Source organism: Mugil cephalus, chromosome 5, assembly GCF_022458985.1.
Source record: "Mugil cephalus isolate CIBA_MC_2020 chromosome 5, CIBA_Mcephalus_1.1, whole genome shotgun sequence".
Lineage (NCBI taxonomy): Eukaryota > Metazoa > Chordata > Actinopteri > Mugiliformes > Mugilidae > Mugil > Mugil cephalus.
The window spans coordinates 15,813,357-15,827,322 of record NC_061774.1 but is presented as its reverse complement, the minus strand read 5'-3'; the positions used below and the strand labels follow the sequence as shown (position 1 = coordinate 15,827,322).

General features: G+C 41.5%; 2 protein-coding genes across 3 annotated transcripts; both read right to left on the bottom strand.

Moving 5' to 3' along the window:
• Window positions 1–4,872: 4,872 nt before the first annotated feature.
• On the bottom strand, window positions 4,873–8,272 carry LOC125008071 (solute carrier family 25 member 53-like). Its single transcript, XM_047585108.1, has 2 exons — window positions 7,669–8,272; window positions 4,873–7,500 (listed from the first exon to the last, which is right to left on the bottom strand). The coding sequence occupies exon 2, from the start codon at window positions 7,491–7,493 to the stop codon at window positions 6,612–6,614; it is 882 nt and encodes a 293-aa protein (XP_047441064.1). The 5' UTR covers window positions 7,494–7,500; window positions 7,669–8,272; the 3' UTR covers window positions 4,873–6,611.
• Window positions 8,273–8,410: 138 nt separating this feature from the next.
• prps1b (phosphoribosyl pyrophosphate synthetase 1B) lies at window positions 8,411–12,647 on the bottom strand. Of its 2 annotated transcripts, none has more exons than XM_047585106.1 (7): window positions 12,342–12,647; window positions 11,740–11,929; window positions 10,962–11,060; window positions 10,736–10,860; window positions 9,943–10,116; window positions 9,695–9,854; window positions 8,411–9,497 (listed from the first exon to the last, which is right to left on the bottom strand). In XM_047585106.1, the coding sequence occupies exons 1-7, from the start codon at window positions 12,461–12,463 to the stop codon at window positions 9,405–9,407; spliced, it is 963 nt and encodes a 320-aa protein (XP_047441062.1). In that variant the 5' UTR covers window positions 12,464–12,647; the 3' UTR covers window positions 8,411–9,404. The 2 variants fall into 2 exon arrangements, with proteins under 2 accessions (XP_047441062.1, XP_047441063.1); XM_047585107.1 differs by having other exon boundaries at window positions 11,746–11,929; window positions 12,342–12,645.
• Window positions 12,648–13,966: the final 1,319 nt, after the last annotated feature.

Sequence of the window (13,966 nt, the reverse complement as noted above, 5' to 3'; positions counted from 1 at the left end):
AATTAAGTATGTAATTTAAACATGACGGGGTTGTGGGGAGAAGGCTCGAATGATAGATAGAATGATATTGTTTCTTAGGCAGGGTTATATCTTTATTGACCTTCATATCTTTAAGTTTATTTTGCACCTATTGTTCCTACTTCATCTTCTCATTTAAATGCCATTTACTTTCTTTATTTCTTAAACTAAATGATAGCTTTGTGACACTATTAAAGCACCCCTCCAGCTGATCGTGGAGTCGCCCCTGCCGTCACTACTGACACGGCAGAAAAAGAGCACAGGGGATGTTTGAGTCATTCACATGTCACGTTTTTACGCTTTGAGAGTCAGTTGATGTTTTATCCCTGGTAAGATTCTACTTCAAGTAACTGAGAAAATGTTTTCATTTTGAGTGAACCTCCATTGCTTTAAAAAGAAAAGACAAAAGGACAATGCAAACAGTTTTATGATATGAGAAGTGTGTTTGTATTTGTAAGTTCTCTTACTTAATATAGGGTGATAATGAATCTGCGAGTTCCACATCCACTCACAGGTTGTCCAGGTTGTCTTTCTTGAGCAGGCTTCCATAGGTTATGCATGACTCCATATGAAAATGTATGCTATTGTTTTGCACAAACATGTTCCACAACAAAAATGTGTGCACCATGTGGGCTTTTAGGCTTAGACCACATTTGTTGTTTGTAAGACGGAATAAGCAACGTTATTTCTGTACGCTGCAGTTTATGCAGGGATTGTTTTTAATGGTAATATGGTTATCTTTATGTTTTCCAACCAACTGTTATAATGATTCTTGACATGTTGTTCAGTTAAAACAGAACAGAATAGATAAACCTTTATTTGTGGGGAAATTGCAGTTTGCAACAGCATACATAGTGCAGAAAAGTAACCAGAATAAAGAGTGGACTGTGTAAAAAGATAAATACACATAAACATAGCTGCATAACCTGTTTTTCAACAGACAACGATCATGTGCCCCTGATAACGTGTGGAGAATAGCCAACGAAAACAAGTCAGACAGTCAACAAACTGAATCCTATTCTGTTTTTTTTTTTTAGAGAATGACAGTGAGTAAATTTCAATTTCAATTTCAATTCATTTATTGAATTGGGACAATGCACATTCATCAACACCAGTGTGTTGAGCATGGGAGTAAATGTGTCGGTCTTAGCATGACTGCTAAATTTCAGCCGTATTCCCAAGGCAGGTTCCTGGATAACATACAACAGACAATTTTAAAACCACACAACACATCATACAATGGACAATTACAACACAGAACACAGACAAACAATATGAAGGCAAGACAGACCAAATACACAAGTAAAGACAAAGAATTTTACCCCACAGCTGCAGAACAATATACCAAAAGTCCTGGGAACAGGCATCAGATTAAGAGGAAGCTGTATGGTTACATGTCTGGTGTGTTTTTAACCAATGTTTGAGGTGTTTTTTTAAAGAGTGAGTAGTTGTCACAATTTCTGATGTGTGCTGGTAAGTTATTCCATCAATCAAATAAAAGTAGTTGGCCCACATTCTTTGTTCTACAGGCTCAGATCTTGAAGTATAAATGAGGATTTAACTGAATGACTAATGTAAGCAGGAATTGGATGTGCATGCTAACAAACTAGTGTCATTGTTTGATTGTTGGAAAATAACACTTTGATAATGCAATCAAATATCAAGTAAACAGAGTTTCTATAAATATACTGGTACCAATGCTTCTCCTTTGTCCTTCACTGTTATGCTCCTTAATTATTCTTGAGCACTGAAGGAACATGAATTGTTCCTCTATTATATATATGTGTGTGTGTCTATATATATGTGTGTGTGTGTATATATGTTTTTTGTTTTTGTTTTTTTTTCTATTCCTTGCATAAAACTAAAATGTAATCTGAGCTGTACAAGGCCATACAAGGAAGGATCACATGCAGGATTGTTAGTTGTGATGGAGTATCATAATTCTTCTTCCGCTATTCTTGTTTCGGTCGAAAAGAAGTTAATCACAAATGCAACTTGACACATTGACTTTTTTTTTTTATTAAATCATCATATTTTTTGTTATTTTTTTTATAACATTTCCTGAATGGCACCATTTACAGGCATACACATGGTATTGTTAACAACATGAATTTGCGTTAATAAAATGATTAATCATTTTTCAGTTGCGTTAAAACTTACACCCTGTAAAAGCTATATGTTGCTCTCTTCAACACTTTGTAAATTGCGTGGGGAAATAAAGCACAGTAACACGTATCCATTACATCAATTTACTTGGGGTCCCAGACAGACCTTTTCCCCCGTTGCATCAACATTACTAATCAAAAAAATGGCGGTGCAGGAAACACAGAGTAGGAGATGGACTGGAAGACGAGCAGGAAACAGGGCGGGACTGGAGGAGAGGAATCATGGCTTGTCATTTTCCGCACTGCCGGCTTTCTTCTCCTCTTCAATGTCTGCGTGATCACAAGACAGATACAGATACAGAGATGAGAGGTGATCATTGTTAACACATAAATGTTATCATTCTTTAATATTCGATTAAAAACCAAAGTTTTAAAATAAAGCACCCTTTTTTTTGAGATGACTTTGCATTAGCTCCTGTGACAGATAGTTACGCTTATACGTTTGGCTTTGTTTCTAGAGTGCAAATAATTATGAAATGTCATGTAACTATCATTTCTACTGCAGTTTCAATGTTGAATGATTCATGATTGCTTCGTGTTTTTTTGGTTTGTTTTTTTAATCTATTTTCTGTTCTTGTACATTGGTTTGCAAAGCTTAACAGCCAAACGTCACACACATGCTCCTCTGGTTTTTCATTTCCAGTATGCAAATGGTTTACCAACAACATGACGATTTGAAATAAATCTCAAGATCAGTTAGTTAGCATGCTACCATCTGGTATAGAGAGTTATCTCCTCTCTGGAAAATCTACATGCTAGTCGGCCCTCGTCTATAGTCTCTGCGTTGTGTTCAAGTGCAACTTTTTAGACCCACATCCACCAAAAGTACCACATGCTTCTGTGCCTCTCCTCCCACATCAGGACAGTGTTCAGATTAAGACGGAGAGGCTCTCAGCCTCTGTAGGGAAAAGAACAAGCCTTCTGACACACTTAAAGTGTCCTTTTCTTGCCGCTTAATGTCTAATATGAAGTGAGGTTTTTCTATTAGTGCAGTTGTCAACAGGGTCGTTTTATTACCATGTAATGGGAATACAGTTATAGTTTTTGTTTTCTTTTTCTCCTACAGTGCTAGATACACATACAAGAAGCTCCTTGTGCTCCATAAAGCCGCATAATACATTTTGTAAACGCACAAGAGGATAACTACATGGGTGAAGAGAAGGAGTGGCTCTCAGGTTAGAAGGGTGTGTTCCTTTAGTTTATCTGTGAGGTAATGTTTGCGGTTCCGTTTCATGGTGATAGGACAAGGACTAGCTGGACCGTAAAAGTCAAATGCGAAACAGACTGAGAGACTGGAGTCGAACACCTACCCTCCTTGGTTGGAAGAATTGATTTTTCTTTTGTGCTGGTCTTCCTCAGCTTTTGCTTGTTAAACTGCTCCACTTCCTGGGTGACTGGGTTGCTGTCGCTCATCTTGAAGGAGTTCTAAAGAGAGATTGTGAAATGTTTAACAAATGCATGATTCGACTGGCATCCCAGGATGCCTGTCCACACAGGTACACAACCACAGCCACACCTCAGTTAAGAAAGACGTGCAGTCACAAGAAATAACTTGTGAGCTCCATTGCGAACTGTGTGAACAAATAGTTATTATGTGGCGCCATGTCACACTGCACATGCACACAACATTGTTCATGCATAAAAAAAGAGAGGGTGATAAAAAAAATAATACATTATGCTGTAACCATATGTAAACTGATTTGGATTTATGTGAGGATAGGAAAAAAACGGCGCAAACACGCCTGGAAAGTGCGTCTGCGTGCGTAAAAAGTTAACGAGGGACGTTTTTTTTCCTGTCAAGAAGATAATCGACCACGAATGCTGCAGTTAATCCTGCTTTCAGTACGGTGAAATTCAATGCAATTGGGACAGCACCCGGTTTTACATATATTCTACCTTCCAAACGCACAGATTTGCGCCACCTGCGTCTCAAAGGGCTGCGCAGCACTGAGCATATGCTGATATGATGGAAGATAGTCGTCGAAAACATGCACATGACGCGTCAGATTGAAAAGGCAACGTGAAGTGGAGGAATGCACCTCTGCCAGGTGTCCTATCTATAGGCTCCCTGCGGTATCACGCAGTAATCACCGTTACAGCAACTGTACTGGAACAGCTTTGGCCTAAAGAAAAATGTTGCATAACAGCTATTTGCTTCTCATTTTTATTTCTTGGCATTAATTATGATCACATTGCACTGCAGTTCAGTGATTGACAGCACACATTAAGGCATCAGTTAACAAAAAGAGATAATTCAGAAAGGCTTTACCTAGTGCAGAGGTGCGCAGCGATAACGTCTTCCAGTCTACAGGTGAAACGCGTCTGTGTAATCCGTGCAAAGCCAACGGTTTATATATTGACAACACGCCTTTTTGCACGCCAACATGGACACCGGTGCTCTGGCTCCCATTGGCTCCCGCGGCTCGGAGGAAGGACTTTAATTGGGCGCGCTCGCCGTCTCGCCTCCCCTTAGGCTGCTCCTTCCTTGAGCCAGGTCCCTGCCATGAAGTGTTGCAATCGTTGCATTCATCCCTTCCCTCGTGTACTTGCATGTTCTTTTTTTCTCTCCCGTTACAGCTGGAATGTGCGAATTCACGTTTTTTTTTTTTTTTATTTTATTTTGTTTCACACAGTACCATCTAGTGGACTGCTCATTGTTTGACACAAAGAACCAGTGAGCACACGAAACTCCCATCAGTGCCCGTAGCGTTTTATTAATGCACTTTGAGGTACAATCTCCAATAATTATGAAGTTATTCATTGTGTAGGCAGTGTCCCCTTTCCCACAGTCAATTTACTTTACTCATCCAGAATGACAACACTTATTTATTCCATAAACTGAGCATGTCTTATAGAAAGAGAAAAAAAAGAAAAAAAACTCAAATAACGATGGTGTTATAACTTCCCCTTTTCCACAGTCAAACAATTTACAGATCTACAATTTAAACAAACTGTCATCTGACAGGATACAGGCAATTTCTAGAATAAATAAGACGGTACACTTGATCATACATAACATTATGACTACCTGTCTAATATTGTCTGAGTCTCTCTTGTGCCTCCGAAGCACTTTTGACTCATCCAGGTATGGAGATGGGCCTTCTGAGGGTGTCCTGTAGTGTCTGGTAATGGAATGACTTTGGTAGAGGCCTTTGGTTCCTATGGGTTGAGGGGAGAGGCCTCTGTAGATCAGGCTTGGTCCAGTGCATCCTACTGATACTTATCACTCAGCCAATGAGTCTTATTTGTCCCAGCCCTTTAATTCATATGTAATAGCTATATTACAGCGCCCACATTATACTGCTTTGTATTAAAGCTCTTTCTCTGGCTCCTTCTGAATTGCAAAATGTCCGAAACTAATGTCGCATCTTAGAAACAAAAGCATCCAAAACAAAAACAATCTCCAAAAAATATATCCTGCAATAAAAGTCACCATTAACTTAGACCATCAACTGAAACTGACTGACAATCCTGAGAAAATAAAGCACGATACAGGTCTACCTGAGACTGACACCGTGTAACCCCGCAGGGTATTTACACAGACCCACAACGCCCTGTAACACAATGTCCCATAAAGCAATTACTAAACAATGTTCTTGAAACGTATAACAAAAATGATGGTTCAGGGACAAAAGAAATCACCCATTAAAACAGAAACTGAAAACAACTACAAAACTCTCCATGTCCTGCAGTCCTGGAGTCTGCACTATCCCGTGTGGTCAGTTTACAACGTCAGCCTCGATACAAACCCGAAGTGTCAGCGTAGCACGGCTGTGATGTCACAAAGTTTGCTTCGAGCATGTATGTACGGTAAGAGGAAGAAGATGAACCAGTTTAAGTCAGTCAGGCGACTGGTGTCAGTCACATCGAGTTTGTCAGGAGTGCAGAGACTACCTGTTACAGCATCATACATAGACTTAAGTAACGTCCTGATCCATGCATCCAACTCCTTTATGCACCGACGGAGGAAGATTAGTAGAACCATGATGTTGTTGAGGCAGATCAGGATCGAGGTATCAGATGCTGAGATGTATTAAATGTTAACCCTTCCTACTATGTCAAGCTCTTATTATAAGTAAAATTTCATGAACCTCCCTCATAAGATAATATTCACTGTCACTAGCACCATTTACACTTCTAGAAACAAAAATAAAGAAAAAAATAACTAAATAAAAACTTTGGCTCGTGAGAAGACTTGGCAGAGGTGCAGCAACACTTCCTGTTGATTCAGGGCACTTCCTGTTGATTCAGGGCAATATAATTGCTCATACGGGCTCATACACTGTCCCATTTGCTGACTTAGAATTAAAATTAGCAGTAGCACCTGTTAATTCTTTGCCAAGACAAAGGCGATAAAACGTATGGATTCCTCCAGAACGTAACAGAATGTGCACTGACATCAAAAATCTTTCGCGATTAAACTCCCCTTTATCCCGATCGTTTCTCCTGCTTGTCATAAATGGCAGTCATTATCCCCCACGTGATGCACGACCTCAAAATCACCAGCGAGCCTCCCCGGTACAGCAGAAACAAACTCTGTTGCCGGGATTTCCACAGCTCCCTCCAGCAAGCCCTGACTCCTTTCAGTTCCCCTTCCACTTGCGCCTGCATGTTCGCCACCAGCACATTCAGCGGGTACAGAGCTAAGCTGATTCCCATGGAGATCAGTGTACCTGAGATGAAGGAGGAGACCCCCGGAGAGTGCCCCTGCCCTGCTACAACTTCATACACGGGCCCCTTCAGGCCAAAGTAGAGGGAGCTGCCCAGGGCGTTTCGGGCCGTGATGGGCAGGAAGCTTCTGTAGTAGCCTAAGGACATCTTCCGTCTATACAGATCTGCGAGAACACTCTTCAGGGAGGGGAGCCGGCGGTCATTCTGGCTGTTCTGCAGCACATTCTGAACGCGCTCAAAGGGGGTGAAACACACAGCTTCGACCACGCCTGTACCAAAACCGGCCAGGGCGGGCAGGGCAGAGGCAGGGATGATGTTTTGGGATGACAGGGTAAGTTTTTGGAGGAAGGTGTCCTGGAGGCCAAAGAACAGAGTGCCACTCAGGGTCTTCATCAGTAGTGGTGGAACCACACCCCTGTAAAGCTTCACAGGTCCCTCCTTGTAGAGCTGCCCCACTGCCTTGAGCACCGAAGTGTTGTGGATTTGTTGACGGAAAACAGTCTTATAAACGGGGAAGACGAGGACAGTGGGGAGGGCGGACAGCAAGCTGGAGGTCCCTCCGTGCAAGTAGCTCTGGAAACGAACCATCGAGACCCCAAGGACCTCCTCATCTTGCTTTCCATCGGGGCTTCCTGTCATGCTTGAGCTTAGGAAAATTAAATCACAAATTATGTCAGGCTCACACAGACCCAGGACTCAGAGTCAAGAAATGGAAATAAAAATCAGTGGACAATTGAAAGCCACATAAATGAGTCTTAAATGAGTAAAATGGAAAGTCACATGCGGTGGTACGGTATGTGAAATATTTACTCACCCGGGTGGTTAATAGTCAAGACGGCAGACAAATAAAGTGATAAGGGTTCCTTATTTCCAGCCGGTTATTGTTGGAAAATGACAGAAACACACGCGTCTATTTCTTTTTTAACACTGCACATAGAGCGAGGTTGCTTTTTTTTGTTAATTCGTGCTGTCAGGACGCTTAACGGGTCATGAGCGATGTGCAGCAGCCTTGAGGTATTATTGATGACAAGTGCACTGAGCTTTATTGCAGCGGTGTCTCTGATTGGCTTCCTCAATCTGGGCTGGCTATTGGTCAATACGGCGCGCGTCACGTCGTCGGTGATTGGTCGCATCAGCTATCAATCAAATACAGTATTTTCGGTAAAAGGGTGTATTCAGTGCAAAACTACAGGCTATTGTTCAACTGAATGTTATTAATAAATACTAACTACACCTTATTGTGAGGGGTATGATGATAATGTGTATTACATTTCCCAGTTTGGGAATAATAAAGCATCCATCTATCTAACATCACGACTCACTGCCAGAAATACTCAATCCTTTTTTATGTGTATTGATTTTTTTTTTTAAAAACTTATCATTTAATGTATTAGGTCTACAAATGTGGTTTCTAATTTGTAGAATAACTACAAATTCAAATTCAGCTTCCATCATTTACAATTAAATATATATAAATATAAAATGGCCTTCGAAGCTATACTTAACTTTGCAATATTTTTTTTTCTTTTATAACCAGAAATAAAAAATAAAACATGTTTAAGATTGTACGCATATTTGATTTTATTAGGAATGCATCCTCAAATAACTGGCGCATTCATCCTACTGAAAACAAACACACAAACGTAAATGACAAGTCCCTCCAGACATACAAAAAAGGAAGAAACGAAACAAAAACAAAACAACTGGTAACATTTCTGAAGGAAGCTCCAGCCTGCAGAGACCTCAAGCTAAAAACCCAACAGCTTCTCTCTAGAAAGATCTTTACGGTAGACCCTTGAGGGTAAATCTCTGACACCGGACAAACCCCACTCAATGAGAGGGGCCTCAAGAGTTGAAAGAAACACGCCGACACATTGACACAGCCTGCTAAGACACACTTGATTCAGATTCAAAACAAATGGTAAAACGAGAGGGAGGGAAATGGGTTAAAACTGGAGGAAGATTTCTTTTCAGACTGTTGAGGCACTCATGGTTGAGTGGAGCTTCAGTGGCACTGTAAACTAGTTCAATACACATTCGTTTCATTCAGTATAATCTTTCAAACAGCAAAGGATGCAAGAGCAACATGAAAACTACACCCGCTCGTTGTAACAAAAACAGCACTGTAACAGCTTTATATGCCAGATGCTTCTCCTGACCACTGGGACATGCCAGAGATATTTATATAAGCTCGTTGACGACACATTTCAGGCGACTCCCGGAGGGGGCAAGATGGTCAAGAGAAAATCTATACCTACACGTTGAAAAAAAAGGACACCATTCACGGCAGATAAACGCTCATTTATCCATCTACAATAAATACATCGGCCTAAATTGGTAACTTGAAATGGCTTTGGCGCCCTGGAGATGAAAGGACACCGTTCGAAAAGGAAGTGGCTCGTGTGAGGTGGGGTCAGCGTTAGTAACAGACATGATGGTTGCTTTCACTGCTAATTAGGAGGATATCTTTGTTAGTAGTTCGGGTCGGGGGGAATTCCCTCTTCTCTCATTTGGTGTCGACAGCACACGTTCGACCGCGGGCACCGTTCGTTACAACGGGACGTGGCTGAACAGGTACGACACGGACTCGCCGTTGTGAGTTCTACGGATGGCCTCTGCAAGGATCATGGAGATGTCGATAACCTGGAGGCAGACAAGGACAAGTCATTAGTCTTGCTGTCGCTATTTGTCATTAATCCATTCAAAATACACACTTCTCAACCCAATGTATGCTTTACATATTTCTAAATACATTTACAGTTTATATAAATACTATTATATTATTTATGGATTCTATTTTTCTTTTTTCGTGTGTTGCGATGTTGAAAAGTGCCTCTGACCTGTATTTTGGGACAATGTTTCATTTTCTCCTCCTGAGGGATTGTATTGGTGACCACCACTGCCTCAAAACATGCGTTGTTGATGCGCGAGATAGCCGGACCAGAAAATATGCCATGGGTTAGGATGGCATACACCTTAGTGGCACCGGCAGAAATTAGCCTAGAGGGAAAAGAAGGAATTCAGTTCATTAGTAACCTCCACATCTGTGTTGTAAATGCATTCTTTATATATTCTATTTAATACCCACTTGTCAGCAGCATAGCAGACTGTACCACACGTATCGGCCATGTCGTCCACCAGAATGGCGACCCGATCCGTTACATCCCCGACGAGCACCATGCGGTCGACCTCGTTTGCCTTTTTTCTCTCCTTGTGAATAAGAGCAAAGTCCACATTCAGCCTGTCCGCTATTGAGGTGACCCTGCACAAAACAAAGCCCGGAAGTTAGAAGCGATTCACGTATATGAACTGTTTGCGTATGTTATAATCAGAGCCTTGCCAGAGACAAGTCAACAAAAGAATAATCTAAAGTGAATACCAGGGGAGATATGGCGAGTCTGAGCTACGTTCAAGGGTAAAACATATACAGCGTGAGGAGTGACTGCTAAGTTTGTGGCCTAAGTTGGAGGAAGAGGAGTTATACCGCTCCCGATACACGCTTCATTACTCTGACTCTGAGCGATTATTTGGAAAGTTTGAAATTAATGGTGGCATTTCTATTTTGGCTGAAAATTGCAAGTCAGCACAGCCTGAGAAAATAGACGGCATCCATCTTTGAGCAGTCATCCGACACCTCTGTCTCAAGGATTTATCATCCAAAATGATCGAGACACGGTGGCAGCACTAGGGGAGGGAGCATCTTATTACTGCACGGAGAAGAAGAGGGCTGCTGAATTCAAAACGTGGCAGAGAGGAGGAGGAGGAGGAGGAGGAGGAGGAGGAGGACACTGACAAGACTTCTGCAGAGTCAAGTCAAAATTGACTGCTCCCATCTTAAGCCACGAACTTTCACTACTTGTGTGACAAACGGCCCGGCATACCTCTTGGCTCCTCCTGCATCAGGGGAGACGATGATACAGTTTTTCCATTCAGGGATGTTCTCCTTGATCCACTTCAGCACAGCTGGCTCTGCATACAAGTTATCCACGGGGATATCAAAGAATCCCTGGAACAAAGAGTCATAAATGGATTAAAATAAGTGATTACTCAACGGAATAACAGTGAATAACATCCATTTCTGCTTAGGCCCCTTTTCATGTTGCTTACCTGTATCTGTGAGGCGTGCAAGTCCATGGTTATTATGTGGTCAGCGCCCGACACTGACAACATGTTGGCGACCAACTTGGCAGAGATAGGGGCACGGCTCTGCAATGAAAACAGATCTGTTCAGCTTACATCTAAAAATAGCCCCTTGACCGAGAGCTTCACAATTCATTTCAATCATAACCAGTCATTCTGTAATATGTAGTTTGACCCAATACTTCTTTCAATACAAGAAAATACAGTGTTCATATGTCCGGTATCTCTGAATATGTTTTAAAAAAAAGTGCAACTGTTTTATTTTTAACCGATTTTGTGAATTCAATTGTTATTTGTATCTTTTATGTCTATGTTTAATGTGATCACGTGTTTGAATCCAACTATTTGAGCTGCCAGGTCAAAGAAATTTGCAAAAGAGATCGCGGATCTCAATGAGACACACCTAGTTTAACAAAGGTTATAAAAAATACACACGCACATACATATATATAATCACAAACTCACTACAAATTCCTGGAGGATTTCTAGGCTTTTTGGAGAGTTTATAGTCAGGTAGTGCATTCATGCAATGTCTTTAAAAACAAAAATAAAGAGCAAACAACAGGCAAATGACAAGTATGAATGAAATTAACTAGGCAGAGCATATGGAACGGGGAAGGAAAACACAAAAGGGAACGCAAACATGCCCCGTTAAGCAGTTTCTGATCGACACGGTGCCAGGCTTCCTGTCATGATTCGTGATGGCAAATGGCATGACAGAAGTAAGTAGACAGATATCCCTCACCCCCACCTTGTCCTTCTTGTCTTGCCGGGCGTAGGGAAAGCAGGGGATGACGGCGCTGACCCTGGAGGCCGAGGCGATCTTGCAGGCGTTGATCATGATCAGCAGCTCCATCAAATTGTCATTGATCTCCCCACAGCCACTCTGCACAATGTAGACATCTTCCCCGCGCACGCTCTCCCCTATCTCCACGCTGCCAGAGGAGAGGGGTGACAAGACAAACAGTACTTAGAGCCACGGAGCAAACACACAGTGGCAGGCTGGAGATAAAGGACACGAGAGTAAACAATGTCTTGTGTGTCAGCGTGATTAGATCTGAGCAAGGGTTAAACTGAGGATCCGAGGGAAGCATGCTGACTCATAAAATGACCAGGAATGACGATAGAATTTCAGCGTCGGGCTTAAAATGTAGGATAATTTATTGCCTAGTTAGCAAGACTTCTGAGCCATGTGTGGACTACAAGTTCCTGGCAACACGGCGCGGCAGTTTCACCCCAACACCACGTTCTCATTAATACATGTCGCTAGGCTACAACATTTGCGTACAGGCTTACACCTGTGACTATAACGTCCTTCGAGGTGGCCAAAAGAAGCAAACAACTCACCAGGTTTCTTGGTTGCTGAATTTCTTGGTCACAACCTTCCCCAATTCGAGACCCAGGCGGTCTGCTATTTTTTGAGACAGGTCCGGATGTGAGCTACCGCTGAATATTTTGATATTTGGCATTTTTTTACGGTCCAGGGCGTCGTTCCGTTCAAGCGATGAGAATCAGCGGGGGGATTGTCGAGTCAGAGGGAGCGCGGAGTCCAAAGCAACAACTGGAAATTGATCAACAGTTGATGTGCTACTCTTACCGAGCTAAAGTATGCTCCCTACCTATCCACCATTATGTCCCACACACATCACGCGTGAAGCTCTTCCTCAACAGGAGCGGCGCGCACGCTTTCACTTACGTCCTGTCGTGATGACGTAAGTGAAAGGGGTCACATGAGCCTCTCGGTAACTCTGGAAACGCATCGGGAGAGCGCATACGTGCTAAAAGAAGAAAAACACAAACCAGTTCCCACAAAAGTCACGGCTACGTGTACAGCTTATTTGCGGTTAACAGTGTATCTTTTTTTTGTTTCCTAAATCGTTTTATTTAAAAAAAAACAAACAAACAAACAAAAAAAACTAATTTATGTCCAGCGTGTCTTCTCTGTTTATCACCTATCCGGGCATATGTAGGACACTGTGTCAACTCTTTCAAAGATTTTTTATGTGTTTTATTTTATTTTTTACAAACACAATTATATAAAAAGCAAACAAATCCCATTTTTCTTTCTCTCTTTCTTTCTTTCTTTCTTTCTTTTTTTTTTTTTTAAAGAAAGCACGTGCCCTTCCTCACATCCAATATGGCGACGTTTACAGAGCATAAGCAAACCAGCTGTGCCTGCACGAGGTAAGAATGAAAACTACATGTTGGGAAAAGTGCTGCTAACCATATAAACATTTTCAAAGGAGACATATTATCATAACAACGAAATCTTACAATTAGTCACATTAAGTCTTGGCAGTGAGACAGTAAACCAACCTCCAGAAGACTACAAATGAAGCAGCTAAATAGAATTTAACCTTATAATTAATTGCACATGCCCTTCTCACTATGTCAAGATGTCTATTGTGACTAAAGTCTCTTTACATCATAACGATGAGGTTTGACCGGTGTTTAAAATAATGAGTGTGCTTCATCACTAACATCCACTGACTTTTACCACATAACAATTGTAATTATTATTAACATTTGTGTATGTGCCCACAACCTTACTGCATTGTTTTTCTTTTAAGAGGCTCTCTTGGCTCTTAGTTTGACTAAGATCTACTTTTCAAATATTGAAGAATATTACAAACTAAAGCAAGCCCATATCAAATGTCAAACTGTTTCACCGCCGTGTCAAGTCAGTTTGCACTGAGTCAACATCAGTCTTTGCCAGAGCAACCACAACATTAAGAACCAGCTTGCAGTAGAAGAAAGACATATCCTGGAATCGTTCATGTGACACAGTGTGTTTGAAGTCCTTCTAATGGATGCCCTGACATTACCATAAGTTTAGTGCATGCAATGTCATTTCCAAATTCTCTGCGAGAGTTTATATAATATACTTTATTGCTCTTAAAACATGAGTTAACTTTGTACACAGACAGAAGACCACAGTGACGACAAGATCATTGACAGTAAATAAGGACAGG

What these genes read in the sequence shown, in the direction of transcription:
- prps1b (XM_047585106.1), bottom strand. Translation starts at nt 12,463, where the DNA reads ATGCCAAATATCAAAATATTCAGCGGTAGCTCACATCCGGACCTGTCT. An exon ending in TGCACGCCTCACAGATACAG is followed by an intron (nt 10,861 to 10,961) that starts GTAAGCAACATG and finishes TCTTTGTTCCAG; the next exon opens with GGATTCTTTGATATCCCCGT. An exon ending in GATGCAGGAGGAGCCAAGAG is followed by an intron (nt 10,117 to 10,735) that starts GTATGCCGGGCC and finishes TGTTTTGTGCAG; the next exon opens with GGTCACCTCAATAGCGGACA.
- LOC125008071 (XM_047585108.1), bottom strand. Translation starts at nt 7,493, where the DNA reads ATGACAGGAAGCCCCGATGGAAAGCAAGATGAGGAGGTCCTTGGGGTC.